This window comes from Sorghum bicolor, chromosome 5 (genome assembly GCF_000003195.3).
Source record: "Sorghum bicolor cultivar BTx623 chromosome 5, Sorghum_bicolor_NCBIv3, whole genome shotgun sequence".
Taxonomy (NCBI): domain Eukaryota; kingdom Viridiplantae; phylum Streptophyta; class Magnoliopsida; order Poales; family Poaceae; genus Sorghum; species Sorghum bicolor.
In genome coordinates this window covers 3064612-3083677 of record NC_012874.2, presented here as the reverse complement: position 1 = coordinate 3083677, position 19066 = coordinate 3064612, and the positions used below count along the sequence as shown (strand labels likewise).

The window sequence follows — 19066 nt, the reverse complement described above, 5'->3', positions numbered from 1 at the left end:
TGATCAGAATCCTAATTTGCTTAGAATTATGTAGTATAGCCGAATCTACCAGTTTTACAACAAATCAACGAAACTTTTCAAGCTCGTTTAGTTGGTGAAAATTTTTGAGTTTGACTATTATATTTATTAATTATTATCTAATCATAGACTAACTAAGCTTAAAAGATTCGTCTCATAAATTACAGACAAACTATATAGTTAATTAAATTTTTATTTATATTTAATATATACATACATCTAAAAATTCGATTTAACAAAAAAATTTAAAAAATTTTGAAAACTAAACAAAGCCCGCTGGAGCTCATTGGAAGGCGTGCCCATTTGTTTTCTTTTATTTATAGGCCAGCTGACAACCAACAGCACCCATCTATCGTAAAATAAAAAAAAATTATAATTTTTTTTAGATTTTCCTCGCATACAATCTTGCAGCACATATATAAAACATTAAATATAGATAAAAATAATAATTAATTGCACAATTTTATAATTTGAGTACTTATATTTATCTTTTTTTTGGTGTTTTTTTTCTTTATTAAGTACGTGGAAGCACGGGAGGCGCTGTCAGTCTAAACAACTGGATCGGGTGGGATGGCGTCGTGTTGTCTTTTCATGTTTCATGCCTCGCGATAGGTCCTTCAAATACAAACCACACTTTACCCCTGAAACAGTTTCTCTTGCAGATATGGGGTTGAGTAGTGAAGCAAATATAGCTTACAGATTCGCTTCAGTCAAAAGCGTTATCCTTTGCTAATTTCACCGCCGCTGCTATATATATTTACATCATTCACTGTAGCCCCCTAGCCCCAGCTAACAGCAGGGAGGTGCATCTTACTACTGCATACCAACACCCACCAACCAAAAAAAAAAAAAAAAGCGCCTCGCTATTCTGGCATCCTAGCTTGCTATGCCAATGGGTTTGCCACCTCCCTCTTTGCTCTTCAGACTTTAGGAGGGTGTTCAGTGGAACACATCATCAGCCAGAGTTCAGAGTCATACGGCCATGGAGGGGAACACTTCCATCCATCCTCGGATGTCTCCTCATGACGAGGGCGTAAAGGAGCTCGTTCCAGGCATCAGGGACTCCAGGCAGGCACCAATTGCTGCAATCCTGTTTGTAGCGGGGGACGGTTCCTGAAGGGCTCAGGTACACCGAGAGGTGGCCGTCTTTTCTCTGAGCCGTCATCCGCGTCACGTTCAGCAGGTCTAAACCAGCAACCTTGGATCTGAGGTTGTTGTTCCCTAGAAAATCATCCACTGGTTGAAGAAATTCAGCCCATTCATCTAGCGACTCGACCGGCGTCAAGTCCGGAAGAGTTTCTAGGTGACAGCTCCCTCCGGTGTTCCAGTCACCACCTCTGCAGATCATACACTCTTGTTAAAGAGGCAATTTAACATATCTCCAGAAACACATCTTGCTCATCCATAGAATTTTTTATAGGACAAAAAAGTAAAAAGGCATGTAATGTACTATTCAAGGCTTCAAGCACTCTTCAGTCAGATGGTTAAGTTTAGAACATAAAGAAGCTCAAATGTTGTCATCAAATCATTAGACAGCAAGCAAACAGAGAAGGAAAGATCACCGGTGAATTGGTGATTGTACAGACCTGAAATGCACAGGAGCATATGTGCGGTATATGACATGAGTCTTGCTTGTGTTAACTTCTTTGCGAAGCCAATCTGACAATGTCTGTATCGATCTTCTGTAAGCATCTGTTACAGTCATGTCCATTTTCACCTCATCTCCTTCTTGGAAGTAGGCACCCCTGACAAAGAAACATAACAGTGAGTCAGCAAACGTAGCTTCAAGTGACTATGGTGATCCGAAATCGATAACAACATCCCAGCATTCCATATTCTTAGTAATTTGAGGATCACATGATTTGCTCCAAAAGCTAGCAGCGAATCATACGTGAAATACATTAGGTCTGAAATTGAAAGGTGAATTCTTGAACAGGATGATCAAATTTCAACTAAATCCAAACAATATTGCAAGAAATCGTGATAGCTACTTATAACATAAGAACTAGCTGAACTTAACATCACTGTATACCAAGACATTAAGCTTACCCCCTGATTGTTTTCTCATTATTCCACCAGTGCCCAGTGTTGAAGATCAATACATCAGCATCCTTCCACTTACCCCGGTCAGACATCCAATCCATGGCATCCACTCGAATTGTGTACTTAACAATCTCAGGGGCTCCAGATGGTGCACGACCTTGGAGGACTACAAATGGAGATCTGTAGTATTCCACGGTGCAATTGTAGTCTCTAAATTTGAAAATCAAGAAACCCATGTGCGTCGTGATGGGACTGCCGTTAACTTCATATATAGTGCTCTTGTTATGAACAGCAGTAGAGAGCATGCAAAGTAGAGACTCCCATTGGTTCCTTCCAATTGAATCACCGACAAATACTACTCTTTTGTTCCGTAGTCTCTCCAGCATGCTTTTGGCCTCAAATCTAGCAAACCAAAGAAAGAATATGACAAAGTCAGGGCAAAAAAAAAAAACCGAATTATTGTAGTTTCTTGGCCCTAAACCACAAGCACCAGATAGACATGATTTACAAGGCCACAAAACTATGCACGAATAACAGCACACAGATTACTACTGTAATTCCTCTTTTTTCTATCATAATTGTACTTAATGTCACGATCAGCAGTTTGAAACTAAAGCCATGCCCAATTATTGGTACCAGATAGCAGGCAGCAGCATAATCCGGTGTGGGTTAGCTTTAGTTGTGCTACATCAGTCCACATCGCTAGCATAGTTGCTGGCATGCAGCCAACACGATCAGTCCCTATTATTAGCTCTGTGAAACATAAGTAACACAGTAGTACAGGTAGAATTGCATGTCACCAAGGACATAAGCAAGAACCCTTTGTGTGCCAGGAAGGAGAGCTGAACATATATAATAACAATACTAATAAAAAGGAAAACAGACAGGATCAACCAATAACAAGAAGAGGCCACCTTCCCATGAAAGGTTGCACTGGAAGATGGCAAAATCATATGACAGGCCGAATAACTAAAGAATACCGTATGATTAACTAAGTATCTTCCCCAGGACAAACTAAACACTGTTCTGTGACCGATTGGCAGGCAAATGGCATCGAGTTCCTAATCCTGCTATGATGTCCCACGTGAGGTGACCATTGAGACGTTGACAGCCTAGTCTCGTGTTCCAATAACCAAATGGCAACCGGGCATCCAACGATCCAGATTCCACTAGCATCAAGTACGGAGTGCTCGATCTCCTAGTAAGCACTGAAGGATCCTTGTTGGAAGTTGGTAGGTCAGACTCAGCACCGACAAGTTTAGACGGACTGAACAAACAATGCAGGCAGAAAATTCAACCAATGTAGCGTGTCCCAGGTTGATCCTTGTGACAATCTTACTAGCATACCAAACGAACCGCGATTTCTGAAATTAATCAAATCAACCTATACGTCGAACCCCCAAATTCAGCAAGCAAGCAAATGGAAGGGGTGCGGCAACCCGCAACCGGCATCGAGTTGAGGCGAGCAAAGGTGATAGGAATCGAATCGGATCCAAGCAAGCGAGCGAGCAACCAACCAACCAACCAACCTGGGGAGATGGCAGCGGGACGGCTGCCAGCGCCACTTGGTGTAGGACGCGTCGGGGCGGCCGTTGTCGGCGCAGCGGAAGCCGACGTCGAGGAAGGGGCAGTCCACGGAGCTGTAGAGCGGGTAGCCGCCTCCGGCGCCGCCGCCGTCGGACCACACCCACTCCCCATCGAACAGGTCGCACTGCCCCTCGTCGTCGCTCTTCCCTGCTGACGCCGACGCCGACGCCGACGCCGCCACGTCCGCCTCAGCCGCGACGGAGACCCCGCTGGCCCAGAGCGTCGTCCCGGCGGACTGCGCGCAGCCGATGGCCGGCGAGCAGCGGAGCGCGGCGGCGCAGAGCAGCAGCAGCAGCAGCAGCAGCGCGGCGGTCGCTACGGCCACGGCTAGCCCCGCCGTGGGGACGGCCTTCTCGCGTAGCGGGCCCTTGTAGCCCCGCCGCTCCGGGCGCTTCAACGGCGAGCCAGGCGCCATTGCCTCTGCTTCCCCCGGCCGGTCGCTTGGCTCCCTCCCCTCGGGGACGGAAGGGAGCCCAACCGAAACCCGTGCGTGGCAGGACAGGAGAGGCGACACGGGAGGTAAGTTTTGGCAGGGGTCGCCGTCGGTTGTGGTGCTTGTGCAACTGCCGCGGTGGATAGTTAAAAATAAAAATTAATTATATAGCGTAAACCGTGGGATAAAAATTTTAAACTCAGTTAGTTTATAATTGAAAAATATTTATTATAAATAAACGAAAATACTACGATGGTCGAAAATTTTTCATTTCATCAAGTCAACAAGATCTTAGTTCCAACAAATTTTATAAAATTTTTCAGATTTATTATCACATCAAATCTTTAGACATATGCATTAAGCATTAAATATAGATAAAAATAAAAATTAATTATATAGTTTATCTGTAATTTGTGAGATAAATTTTTTAAATCTAGTTAGTCTAGAATTAAACAATATTTGTCAAATATAAACAAAATTGCTACGTTTTCATTTTGGAAAAAATGAACTAAACAAGCACTGAGTCGCGGCGCGTGGGCGACATGACGAACGAAACCAAGCAGACGGGTGAGATTTTTATTTCTAACACTTTATTTTAAAATAATTTTTAAATCTGACACTAGATTTTTTTATTTCAAAACTAACCCATCGTGCCTAGAGCTATGGCGCCGACAAATGACGCTGCCAGTATTGTCAAGTTTTAAAGATGGCAGAGGAAAATCAAACTTTTAGAATAGCTATGGGTCAAAAAGGACTTCATTCTTGGGCCTTGTTTACTTCCTCAACGAAATTTTTTCGGGATACTGTAGCACTTTCGTTTGTTTGTGGTAATTATTGTCCAATCATAGACTAACTAGAATCAAAAGATTCGTCTCGTAAATTTCGACCAAACTGTGCAATTAGTTTTAAATTTCGTTTATATTTAATACTCCATGCATGTGTCTAAAGATTCGATGTGACAGAAAATCTTAAAAAGTTTTTGGATTTTGGGTGGAAGTAAACAAACCCCAAGGTCACGATCCACAATTCCACATCCCCTAGCGTTACAGTATTTCAGAATGTTTTTTTTTGGTATAAAAGACAAACGTTACAGCCGAAGAAGAGAACTCAGAGTTTGTGACATTTCTGTAAAAGTTCATTTAGCAACCATGCTTTTGAGTTGTGTAGAGCACATATGGCTCTTGCTGCGGGCATATATATAACTCATAAGAAACAAACAAATCTTCTGCAAAAAAAAATCAAAAGAAATTGCTAGCTAACACAAGCACACAAAGGTCTTGTAATCTTGTTTAGTTCCAAAAATTTTTACAAAATATTTCAAATTTTTTGTCACATCGAATTTTTAGACGCATACATGAAGCATTAAATATTGATAAAAATAAAAACTAATTACACAATTTACCTATAATTTATGAGATGAATCTTTTGAGCTAGTTAGTCCACAGTATTTATTAAATACAAATAAAAAAATTGGAACTAAAGTCAAAGCTGGGCGCACGATTTTGGAGAAACTTGGGCCAGCTTGTGTGCTTACGAACTTTGGGCCAGGCCAATCGATCACCTGTTACGTGACGCGTCACGCGCGGCCCTGTCGCCTGTCGGCCTTCTCAACGCCAGCGCACGCAAGTGGCAGTGGGCCGTGGCCACCCACAGATCTGTCTCTCAAAGGCCTTTGTTTGCCGTGCCACTGTTCTTCAGGGCATATATCCTAGCTCCCTGCAAACCCCGTTGTCAGAAGATGCAAATCTATAATAGTGTTTAATTAAACTATCTTAATAATTTTGTATAGAAAATTTCAATACCCATCGTATTAGAAAAATGTTATTAGATTTTTCATTTAATACATCATCTTCATAATATTATCTATCGCATATTGTTTTTTTACAAATTCAGTTCAATTTAAATTAGTTTAACTCAGATGAAACCTCAAGTTACATCTTTTTTCTGAGACAAAGAAGTTAGTTAGTTCAATTTAAATAAATTTAACTCAGATGAAACCTCAAGTTACATCTTTTTTCTGAGACAAATAAGTTAGTTTTTTTAGATAATGGATATAAAGTATCCGGCCTCTACATGCGTGGATGTACACATCCAATTATTATAAAGTTTGGAGAAAATAAATAGAGAAAGCCAAAGTTTACAAATCGACCAGAACGCTAGTTCAAACAATACAAAGAAGTTAGTATATGGTGCATCCTCTCTTCAGAATTTACTTTCTGCATAAACTAGCAACAGATTACAGGCTGCTGAAATGTTGAGGGCTGAGGCACTGAGCATTTCGTTGCTTCAGTCCGCTTGTTTTGTCCCTTTCCACTCCTAATAAGCATCCAAATGATATGCTGACTTGCTAAGTCTTCTTTTGCCTGCCACAAGGACGCATGTGCATCAAACCCAAACATGTCGTACTATAAGTGCAGATTACAAGTAGGCGAAAATTAAAGAGAGGGTTAAAGTAATGCATGCCACAAGGAATCAACATGCAGAAGAAACATTGTAGGATTCGTAACCATCGGCGCCGCCTTGGGATAATCGTGGACTGCAGCTAGGGAAAGGTCTGGTTTTTGGAACCTTTGGCTGAAAACTATGGGCACATAGCATTCACAGACATCGTACCTTGTTATTAGAATATATAAGTGCCTTTTTTTTTCCTTGTCTCAAGCCAATCAACCACAAGTCCACAATTACAGGCTGTTTCTTAATTATGTGTTGCTTTCAATATTTGAAGATGCTATGATTTAGATCGGTATTTGAAGTGTACTAGTTTCATTAACTCCATTTTATTATAAAAAACATGTTATTTAAGATAATATTTTTTTTGCGAGACTCAGCTACCGACGCAGACGCTCATAGACACGAGCGCACACTCATCTTACCCCTATGGGCACCTTCGAAGAACCAAGTTGGTCCAACAAATCTCGAAATTGATGAGGTCACCACAGACGCCTCGCTGTCGACGGACATGTTGCCTATCATAGAAAGAATAACACCGTTAAATCCTAGAATAAATCCAGAAAAATATGAATATTCATGCCAAGTCGGAGACTTGAACCTGGGTAGAACCCAACCACGCTCAGTTCACATTTTTGATCGGGCATTAAAAAAATACACACATCAATGACATTTAAATTATTTAGTTTAGATACATCGAAATATTTGGTTTGAATTATTTTTAAGATACTTAGATAAAATGTTTTGCTTTTTAAAATGATTCTAAGAGTATATTTCCTTGAGAATATCAATTGCCAAAGAGAGATGCAAAAAAGACCATGCAAACTCGAGTGTTTAGACGTCGATTTAGTTATACAAATGAATCCACCCGTCTCAAACTAAATCGACTTCTAAACACTTATACTAAGTTAAAATAAGTTTGATCAAATTTATTAAAAAACACCAGCATTTATGTCACAAATTAGTGTAAAATATTTTCATAATAATACTCATTTGGTGTTACAGATGTTGTTGTCCTTTTTCTCATAAAGTTTATTAAATTCAAGATATTTTGACTTCGGATGGTTCTAGAACTAATTTATTTTGAGATAGAAGGAGCATCTAAAAAAGAGAGTAGTGGTCCAAATTGTGTTTTTATAACAGCGTCGATGTCTAGAATGTCGCTTATTCTTGTGATTACTCGAATACAGCAGTAACGTATTTCGCCAAATTAGGCAAGGAAATGCAGTACAAGTCGTCAAGGCCTTGTTAGTTCACCCAAAAACCAAAAACTTTTCAAGATTTCCCGTTACATTAAATCTTGCGACATATGCATGAAACACTAAATATTGACGAAAATAAAAACTAATTGTACAGTTTACCTGTAATCACGAAATGAATCTGTTGAGTCTAGTTAGTCTATAATTGCACAATAATTGCTAAATAAAAACAAAAGTGCTATAGTACCGAAAACCAAAAAGTTTTCGAAACTAAACAAGGCCCAAGTCACATTCCAACTCCCAAGTTTTTTCTAATTCATTCCAACTCCAAGTTGTATATATACCCTATCTGATTGATGAATACACATGTTGAAAAATGAATAAATGATATAAAGGTTCTCGCTTTTATTTTTCTGTCTCTAACCTTTTGCGTTTGCCGGACAGCCGGAGGGCAGCAATCATCACCTTGGAGGCCCTGTGGTGAACTGGTGATTGGATAGGCTAATAATCACTTTAGAGAAACTCCAATCTAAATACCTAAATTAAGCCCTTAAATTTTTATTTACATGCTATGATAAAAAAAGTAGGGGCTTAAATTAAGACCCAACTCCAACCCACCTCCTAAACAAATAGGATAGGGGGTTTTAGATGTGAGGGGCTGAAACTATAATTTAGGAGGGCATGGAAAATGGGAGTCCAAGTAGAAGGTGGATTCGAGTTGATTTTTTGATCAAGTCCCTAGATTTAGAATAGGGACTTGTTTAGAAGGTGGGTTAGAGTTGCTCTTAGCCGTGCCACTTGTCAAGTTGCTCCTCCAAACCCCTAGTTTGGATGAATTTTAGGTCCGACAAGCGAAAAAGGACGGAGTTGCCTATCAATAGAAATGAACATTTTTTAAGTGGAGAGTTTTGTATTGATATTTTCAAAATTGACACATATATAAGCGTAAGGTATTGAAATGATGGTACTATTTGCAATGCATTATTTCATTTTGCTATTTCAAATGCAAGACACAAGCTGTATTGAAAATAGTGCAGAAATGGTTTCACTTAGATAAAACTTATTTCATCTCTGTTTATTAATCTCTTACCACACTATAAACAATTCATTTAAAATGAGAATTAAACTCCCTCTACTTAGAGCACTTTTTTTTTATAATTTGTCGCATTTCAAGTAAAGCATTTCCATGGTACCACGGTCAGTTCGACAAGTATTATATATATAAAACGACGAAAGAACAAATTAAAACTGTGGTTGCAGAGTCGGAGATGGAAAGTTGAAGCACTTGGAATTTGATTTGATTAGGAACCACCATAGATGGGATGGGGGACAGCAATTAAACGCGACGGTGCTGCATCACGTTGATTCCGATACTTTGCAGTGTGTACATATACTACCTACTAGACCACCGAATAAACTTGATGAACATGATCAGCGAAGCTAAACAAAATTCAGAACGGCACTGAATCATACACTGCACATGTGGCTGCCAGATTCTCTCTGTAGTCCTCCACGAGTACCAAAAAAATATCACAAACTGTGGGCCGTTGCCTTATCACATATCCAGGGCGCCCATTGTTTTTATTTTATTTTTGACAACAACGCCCATTGGTTTAAATCTTTCCGTTGTATGTTCAGTACGACCCGACTGATAACCAATTAATTTAACTTAGATGCTCACTCTTACTCCCTCTATGTTAAGATAAGTGTCATTCTCACTTTCCGACAAATCAAATAATTTTAATATTAACCAAACATATATAAGGCTGTCTCCAATAGGACACTCATTTGGGAACTCAAACCCTCCAACACAATACCTATAGCCTCCAACATAGTACCTATACAGAAGACATGTATCAGGAGAGGCATAACCCAAATTTGAGTATCCTCTCTCCTCGAGACTCATTTGCAGAGAGTGTTGTCTTTCAGGTCTTGTTATTGGAGAAGACTAAAAATAGATATGGAACCTTTTATCTGTAGCTCTACCAAAAGACAAATGGGTCTTGTATTTTGGGTGACGATTGTTGGAGATAGTCTAAGAAATTATTAATATTTATAGTGTATAATATGTATTATTATATTAATTCTTGAATATATAATCATAATGTACTTATTTGGAAATATAAATTTGCTAATATTTTCTTTAAATCTAGTCAAAGTTAGTAAAATTTGGCCGGTAAGAAATCTAAAACAACACTTATTTTGGACAGTGGGTGTACTCTTCAAGTAGACACATATAGCTGAACTTGTTAAAGACGAAATTTTGAACAAAAAGAGAGAAAAACTTCACAAACGTTTACAGAAAAAATAAGCTGGGTTTTATAAGGTGAGGAAACTACAATGTGAGGTAGGAGTATTATATACAGTTTGCGCTTCATCTTCATATGTATGAGATGAATAGCATATGGTAGCAAAATCAACTGAAGTTTGGTTCACTTTTTTTTTAAAAAAAAAGAACACATCACTTTCGTGGTGACTAGACGAAGTATACACACCACCCAGAATTAACCTAGATAGCCACAAGAAATAGCCGAATGAGCTCAATGAAAAGTGCAAATATTTAAATCTTATCTTTTTTTACCTACCACGTCATCGTGTCTCAATGAATCCTTGCTCCTTGGTCACCGCAAGAATATTCTTCAAGATTCCTTTTGTTTTGATCAATTAGCAAGCGGTGCTGATGCAGCACGCCACTCCATCTCGCACAGTGGCACATTGGGTTTTCTTTAAGCGGTGAGTATGTAACTATCAGCATATATCATGCCAGACATGAGCTCATTTGTTCTTACCTTCTTAGCCTAGTCATTCACTGCCAATCATACTGAACATTTGAGGTCAAAATAATGGAGTAATTTATTGTTCTTACGAACCATGAACATAAACTACTATAAAAAACGACTTTTTAGATGTGTGTCACTCTTTTTCTTAGCATGGCTAAGTAAAAAAAATCTCTATATATGGTTCTAGAGACGCACTACCTTTAGATACCCTCTATTTTCAGTTTTCAGAGGTGTTAGACCTCTAGAGATCAATTTCAGAAACGTTTGGTAATGGTAATTGTGACTTGCCTCCAGAAATAGGCATTGCACAAAAATCATAATGTTTTCAAATATAAAGTCAAATGAAGCCAAACTTTATATCAAAATATAGTTAGACGGGATTTAAAATTACCATTGAAACTTTGGCCATTTAAATTGTTTAGACTCTTAAAAACACACTTTAAGCTCTCAGATTTTGAAATTATTTTTTAAAGTTTTCCAAACAGTTTTGGATAGAGATACGCCCTGCCATGCACATACCAAAGTTATAGTGTTTACGAGATAATTCACTACTAAGCTCCCATGTCACGTCCAGCAACAATGAGATTAAAAGGGTGTTTGGCACTGCTCCGAGAGGCTTCTCTAGAGGAGTCAGAACCGTTTTAAAGAAGCTATAATTTATGGCTTCGTCAAAATGGCTCCGGTTTCTCTGTTTTTTTAGTTAAAAATGGCTTCTCTAGAAAACGTTTGGCAGAGCTCCTCCGAAGGAGGCAAAGCTAGAGCCGGAGATGAGTCGTACCAAACAGACCCTAATTATTCACATAATCTGACTGACTTGGTTCTTCAGAAGTTATTGGCTAACCAAATCATTGAAATAGATTGTTTGATGTAAACATACGACCGGCTTTGCTCAAGTTATTCTGACAACAATTATAGATGCTCATCTGATTAACCGATGGCTGCATCTTTTGGCGTCGTGGGGACCTAGCTAACAGCAACTGGATCCTATCCATTGGTTCTCTTCCGCAATGTGCTCCTCCGCCTCAAATATGTTATAAATTTGACTTGATTTATAAAAAATATATATACTATTTACATCTTTAAATAAATTTATTAAAAAATTGTATTCAAAGATCTTTCCGATAATACTAATTATATACTATAAATATTAATATTTTTTAAAATATATTTAGTCAAAGTTATTTCTCAAGAAGCGAAACGATAATTATTTTGGGACGGATGGAGTATACCATTATTTTATACTATATACACCAAAACCTTTATTTGAGAAATTTATATGAAAAATATTTGTTTCGGCAGATTTACAAATTTTTGAGAGATTTTTTAAATTAAGAAATATAATACTCTGGCCTCCAACATTCACCAAATCCATCAAAGTTTGTGCAAATCAAAGGAAGCTAGGTGGTCGATTATTCCGATTCTACTCTCTCCATTCCAAAATTTGAAAAATTATAAAAAGAATCATATATTATTTTAAATAGGTGGTATACCGTAAAAATATAATTGATCAAGAATCAAACTAAAGATATTTAGTTGTCATTCTAAATGTTATTATTTTATTATATAAATTTAGTCAAATTTAATTTGTTTTTTATTTTTTAAAAAGATTATTAGAATAATTCATAATTTAGGAAGGAGGAAGTACTTGTGTTTGTGTATCACCTCCGGGTGGAACCGGTGAGGGAGGGAGAGAGAGAGACGTGTCAGCGTGTCACGCGCACACAGAGAGTGGAACGCGCGCGCGGCGGCCCGGCGCACCCGTACGACGTACGTCGCCGTGCACCGCGGCCTCGGTCGCTCCCCGACCCGACCACGATGGACGCGGTCACGAGGCCCGTTGCTCTCAGGCGTACCGTCGTCGTCTCCCGCATCCGGCCGGCCGCGTGGCCTCTGCTGTTTGTTCGTGCACGACATGCGTGGCGTCTGCTGGCTGCTGCCGTGCGGGGCCACACACTCACACGTACGTACTCGCGCCTGATGCCGCCGCTGGCTCCGTCCTCGGCAGGTGGCAGGTGGCAACGAGGCTTTTAGCTCGCAAAAATTTTGGCACTTTCATTTTTATTTGATAAACATTGTCTAATCACAGAGTAACTAGACTCAAAAGATTCATCTCACAAATTACAGGTAAACTATGCAATTAGTTTTTATTTTCGTCTATATTTAATGCTCCATGCATGCGACCAAAGATTTGATGTGACGGGAAATCTTGAAATTTTTTGCAAACTAAAGAAGGTCTCTATTTAGGCCTGTCGTAAAAAGCATAAAACATTAAATATAGATAAAAACAAAAAATAATTATATAATTTGACTGTAATTTATAAGACGAATCTTTTAAATCTAGTTAGTTCATGATTGGACAATATTTATCAAATATAAACGAAAATGTTAGAGTACCCGAAACTAACTGTATAATTAGTTATTATATATATATAATACTTCATACATATATGCATAGAATTCGATGTAATGACAGCTGGGCCCCACCTGTCCGCGCCAACGCCACGTCACTAGGGTCTTGTTTAGTTTACCTTAAAAACCAAAAAGTTTTCAAGATTCCTCGTCACATCGAATCTTAGGACACATACATAAAGCATTAAATATAGATAAAAATAAAAACTAATTGCACAGTTTATCTGTAAATCGCGAGACGAATATTTTGATCCTAGTTAGTTTATAATTAGACAATATTTACCATAAACAAACAAAAATACTACAGTAGCGAAATCCAAAATCTTTTCGCATGTAGACCTAGATGATGGAGCCAAAGCGGCATGGGCCGGGCCGGGATGAGAGGTACTACCGGGCTACCCATTCTCAGGCTCGCGGTCGCGGCTCCGGCTATATAACGCCACCTCCCCTCGCCTTCCTCCCCTCGCATCGCATTCACTCCGTCCGGTGCTGCTGCTGCTGCTGCCGCCTGCTGGTGCCTTGAGCAGTGCGATCGGGTCGGATCCGTAGGGTGTTGGCGGGTGCAGGTGGTGGCTGGTTGCCGATCGATCGAGACCGGTGAGGATGTTGGCGGTGTTCAGCGGCGAGGTGGTGGAGGTGCCGGCGGAGCTGGTGGCGGCGGGGAGCCGGACGCCGTCGCCCAAGACGAAGGCGTCCGAGCTCGTCGCCAGGTTCCTGGGGACCTGCCCTTCCGCCGCCGTGTCCGTGCGCCTCGCCGCCGACCTCGGACACCTCGCCTACTCCAACGCCAACCAGGCCCTCCTCCGCCCAAGGTACTATATACTGCCTTCCCCTGCCCTGCCATGGATGGATGCAGAGCTCCTGCTCCTGCTCCTGCTCGTCGTCGGTTCACGAGCTCACCGCCCACCGCCCCCAACCATGAGCTCTGTCTCTGTCTGCTTGATTGCGTCGCTAGATTGAATTACTTCCGGGTTCGTTTCGTCGTCGTTACGAGGAGGAGAAACAGAGTAGTCTGTTCTTGTTCTTCTTGTCCTGTAGTAGCAGGCTAGCAGCCAAAGTCATGAACGCTAGCGGTGTTGTCACTGACAGACGTGGTCCCACACGACGGCACGCACTCCCACGCACCCACCGCGTCCGTCCACGCGTCACATCACACACGCACAGTAGAGACAAATAGACAGGAGCCTTTATACGCATACATAGATAATATAGATGAAAATAAAACTAATTGTATAGTTTTGTCGAAATTGACGATACGAATCTTTTGAGCCTAGTTAGTCCAGAATTAGATAATATTTACTAAATACAAACAAAAGTGCTACGGTGTCGGTTTTTCAAAAAATTTTGGAACTAAACAAGGCCATGGAGTGAATTTGTTTTGTTTAACAACCAGTATTATACTACAATTATGCAGCTAAATTAAGTTTGAGTTTTAGAGGATTTATGAAACAGAGTCAGAGATGATGAATCAATTATCCACGCTGAATAACCACGCACTACTAGTGTGGCAATAATTGGGCAGTTTTGGCGTGTTCCTTTTTCTTGGAGAGAGTGAGCAATAAATAAATCGAGTTAAAATTGGCCGCTCTAAAAATTTTCTTTTCATTTCATTACATCGAGGCCTTGTTTACTTAAAAAATCCAAATTTTTTTCAAAATTCTCCAATCTTTAAACGCATGTATGAAGTATTAAATATAGACGAAAATAAAAATTAATTACACAGTTTGGTCGAAATTTACGAGACAAATCTTTTGAGCCTAGTTAGTCCATGGTTGCCACAAACAAACGAAAGTGCTATAGTATCATAAATTTTTTTTCTCTAAGAACTAAACATGGCCCGAGTTTGACACATGTATATAGAATTAAATATAAATAAAACAGACTAATTATATATTTTACAAAACGAATCTTTTAAGTCTAATTAGTTTATAATTAAATACTAATAGCTAACTAAATAAAATAAAAATATTATAATAGCTAAAGCTAAAAATTTTCACAAACTAAACAAGACCTTGATATTGATGGACTGTATATATGGACGGACTACCTGATCCGTTGCTGTAGGTAGGACCAAGCTACCGAGTACCGACCCCTCCTCCTTCCTCATCGTTTCTGACCCGATGATAATCGTGAGAAAACGACACTGCACTTGATTGGATTTGCGGCTCACGGCTAAGGCTAGCCAATCTCAGTGGGATTTTAAAGCTTCAAGGCATGATATTTTTCCCCCTCTCTTTTTTCAGAAGTGTTCGATCGCTAACTACTATAGCGAAATGACCAACCAGATGATGGTACCACACCAAACCATCGGTTAAAGCGATCTAGATTCCTTATTAGTAGTGTGGTTATTTATCTTTTTCTTTTTTAAAAAGAAAATACACTCATTAATTTTTTTAAGGAACTGGGTGGTCTTTTTACCATTCACTAAACATTTGGCTTCGAGACAAAGGATTTTGAGCTTGGTGGTCTATCCTAGGGATACATCCATCCACGCCGGCCCATGACGGATGGGACGAGTAATATGTCTAAATCCCAAAACTTTTAAAGATTTCTCTTCATTTACGGTACATGTATGAAGTATTAAATATAGATAAAAATAACTAATTACACTGTTTAGTTGTAATTTTTGAGACGAATCTTTTAAACATAGTTATTTTATAATTTAATAATAATTATCAAATACAAACAAAATTGCTATTGTCTTAAAATCTAAAAAAAAATTTGAATCTAAACAAGGTCTAAGAAAGCTAGCTACACTACCCTCCAGTGTCTACAAGTTTGACGTGGACATAAAAAAAATATCACGTACTACGATCGAGTAGTATTATTTATCCATGAACGGAGGCCATACTTTTTCTGAAAAACAAATGGACAGGGTGCAAATTGCACGTCCACATCTATCATGCTTCCTCCTCCATACACAAGGGGCGTCGCTGTCAAACTGACTTGCCAACAAACGACGACGATGGAGCAGCCCTGCTGCCTCATATTCTCCGATCAGTGAGCTAATCGTCGTTTAAGGAAAGCGACGCGTACGCCTTGTAATCTACCTACTGCTGCTTAAACATTTTTTTTCACCATTTTTCTACAACGAGATGTGACATTTTTGAGCAGGCACTTGGTATGGTAGTGGACTGCACCCAGCTTACAGATCTGGAAAAAAAAAAGTATAAAGCTTTCTGGTTCATGATTATTTGTGGGGCCTGATTTGCCCTGTACCCTTATCCTATCGTATTAGCCTGCTTCACTGAAGAAGTAGCATCCAAGGAACTCCCACTCCTTCCCCTTTACTCCATCCAGCAGTTTTTGCCTTTTCTTTCAGTGTGAGCACTTCACATCTTGTTAGCCCTTTCCCATACAAGTTTAACATTTGTAAACTGTTCCATATTGTCAAGAACAAAGCTTAAACTCTCGATGTTAGGTGCATCATGCACATCTCTGCATCAAAGTCAAGTGTCATGTCCCACCCAATTAATCTAAACTCTGAACAACCAAACTAATCAAGTATATACTAATGAAGCTCAAGCTACTGAAGCACAGGGCCTATTTGGTTACGGGCGGTAAAGTTGACCGCTCGTCATATTGAATGTTTGGATACATGCATAAAGTATTAAATGTAGAGTATTTACAAAGCTAAAAACATGGCTAGAGAGTAATTTGTGAGACAAATCTTTTGAGCTTAATTAGTCTATGATTAGACATTAATTTTCAAATAAAACGAAAATAGTACAATACCGATTAAACTTTAACAACCTCAACCAAACACCTAGACACCATGCCATTTTCAGAGCCGTTTTACGGGCCTAACTAGTGTCCATAACTTCATGGTTTGCTGGTAATTAACTTTACTAACAGTGACAGCATCACTGACACGGCAGGAGCGAGGGTTACATTGTTTGTTTTGTGCTTGACCATGCATCCAGGTCGTTCGCGGCGAAAGACGAGGTGTTCTGCCTGTTCGAGGGGGTGCTGGACAACCTGGGGCGGCTGAGCCAGCAGTACGGGCTGTCCAAGGGCGCCAACGAGGTGCTCCTCGTCATCGAGGCCTACAAGACGCTCCGCGACAGGGCGCCATACCCGGCCAGCTTCATGCTCTCGCAGCTCGCCGGCACCTACGCCTTCGTGCTCTTCGACAAGTCCACCAACTCCCTGCTCGTCGCCTCTGACCCGGAGGGCAAGGTGCCCCTCTTCTGGGGCATCACTGCTGATGGCTGCGTCGCCTTCTCTGATGACATTGACATGCTCAAAGGATCGTGTGGCAAATCGCTTGCGCCTTTCCCACAAGGTAGTATATTGTGATCGAGCTCATCATCAAGCAGTGACTCCACAGCATTCACATTTAGAGGGTTGTCAATTAGTGTGGTCATTTTCACTCATCATAATCATCTCACGCCGGCCGCAGGTTGCTTCTACTCTAATGCTCTTGGAGGATTGAAGTGCTACGAGAACCCCAAGAACAAGGTGACTGCTGTTCCTGCAGATGAAGAAGAAGTCTGTGGTGCAACCTTCCAGGTAAACAAGACATTTTTCGGTTCATTTCTCGAAGAATAATCCAGTTACATATAGTTCGTCAGACCTGCATCGGCCACGCAATATCTAGGGAGTGTATAATACAAGTATCATATCAGGGCACTCACAAGAAGGAACATGGGTTTCAGAGTTACGTACAACTCTGTTTGCAGAATACCGTACCTATGCATGAGTAAGGGGCATTTAAGATTCAGAGGTTAAAATGGACACACAGTTTAGTCGCCCATGAGTTGAAAACGAAGCATAACTGAAGAACGGGGAGCTGAGCATGAGAATGATTGTGCTCGGTGACTTTGCCGCAAAATCCTATAACATTTGTCTGGTGCAATGTTTTTCATGTTAACCCACATGAACTTGTTTGTACCTGCAGGTGGAAGGGTCTACAGTGCTTGCAGCGCTGCATTAGGAGATCATCACATCTCCGTCTCCAGGCGTGGACGGCCGGGGGAGGACAATGCAAAGCTCTGTACATGGAGCCATGGTGGTGTAATGTAACATAACGGCAAGGCATGCAACTGATGCTGATCTATCTGTATCATCTCCCTCCCATAAAAGAGAAGTGCGTACTGCCGGCATGCATGGTCAGGACTTCTGTGCTAGCTGTTGGTTGTTGTGTGTGCATCTGTATCCCTAGTTTGTTCGACTTACATGGAACAACCTGAGAGCTTAGCTGAGACCAGGTGCTGAGCATAGCTGCATGCATGGATGAAGTGCTGTAATCTGTACTGATAACGAAGCTTTGTTTCTCCATTTTCCTTGTCACACTGTGTGATGCATGGCCCCTCTCCCTCATGGATGCAGATTATTGTTCCTGCCCATAAGTTTAAACGAACAGGCTCCAAATATTCGTAAACCTTAGCTATCACAACACGGAGAGAGAGATGGTAGCCGTAGCCTTATATATACGCTAAATCAAACATCGAAGAGCTTACTGTATCAGATGAGATGCTAGCTGAGGGCTCAGCTGAGGAAGTACAGCCACTGAAGCGAGTAATGGAAATGACAAGCAGAAGCGACAGGCAAGCCCATCCAGTAATACTTGGGCCCTGAATGGGTATCCATGAGCTTGGCCCACGCGGTGTTTTCTTCGGTGAAGGAGAAATGGAGAAATGGAGTTAGCCCAGATACGATAGTATGGAGAAATGGAGTTTTTCTTTAATTACGGAGTAAACATCCCGACCTTCACCGGAGAAACGGAGTCTGTTACGAGAAGAGAAGAGAGGGGGGATTTTATTTAACCTTTTTCTAATATTTTAAAAATAATTTATCCGAATCTAACCTTTTTGGCATGCCGAATAGCGTGGTATGAAATAACCACCCTACCATTAGCGTGGCAAGGTGTGCTATGCTGGCGTGCAAGAAGGAAGGGTCTGTTCCCACCTTAAAAAATTATAATTTTTTTAGAGGAAATAGGGATTTCCATTACTACAACAATACTGAATTGTCAGCAATTACTAACCGAATACATAAAGGGATTGAACCCAGAATTGGTTCAGCATGCAAAAAAACAAAAGTAGTTAACTCGTACAATGAGGATGAGACCGATTTTTTATATCGAAACTGTAGCCCGCCAATAAGATATACCAGTTTTCTCATTTGGTCGTTAAGATTGTTTAAAA

The 19066-nt window shown here is 40.3% G+C and overlaps 2 protein-coding genes across 2 annotated transcripts; one reads left to right on the top strand and one right to left on the bottom strand.

The window, feature by feature from the left end:
* LOC8085656 (protein trichome birefringence-like 10) lies at positions 635–4162 on the bottom strand. The gene is made up of 4 exons (XM_002448939.2): positions 3591–4162; positions 2068–2463; positions 1605–1763; positions 635–1355 (listed from the first exon to the last, which is right to left on the bottom strand). Exons 1-4 carry the CDS (start codon positions 4061–4063, stop codon positions 974–976), a joined length of 1410 nt encoding a protein of 469 aa, XP_002448984.1. The 5' UTR covers positions 4064–4162; the 3' UTR covers positions 635–973.
* Positions 13301–18197, top strand: LOC8069311 (stem-specific protein TSJT1). Its single transcript, XM_002450223.2, has 4 exons — positions 13301–13729; positions 16841–17202; positions 17320–17429; positions 17818–18197. Exons 1-4 carry the CDS (start codon positions 13521–13523, stop codon positions 17851–17853), a joined length of 717 nt encoding a protein of 238 aa, XP_002450268.1. The 5' UTR covers positions 13301–13520; the 3' UTR covers positions 17854–18197.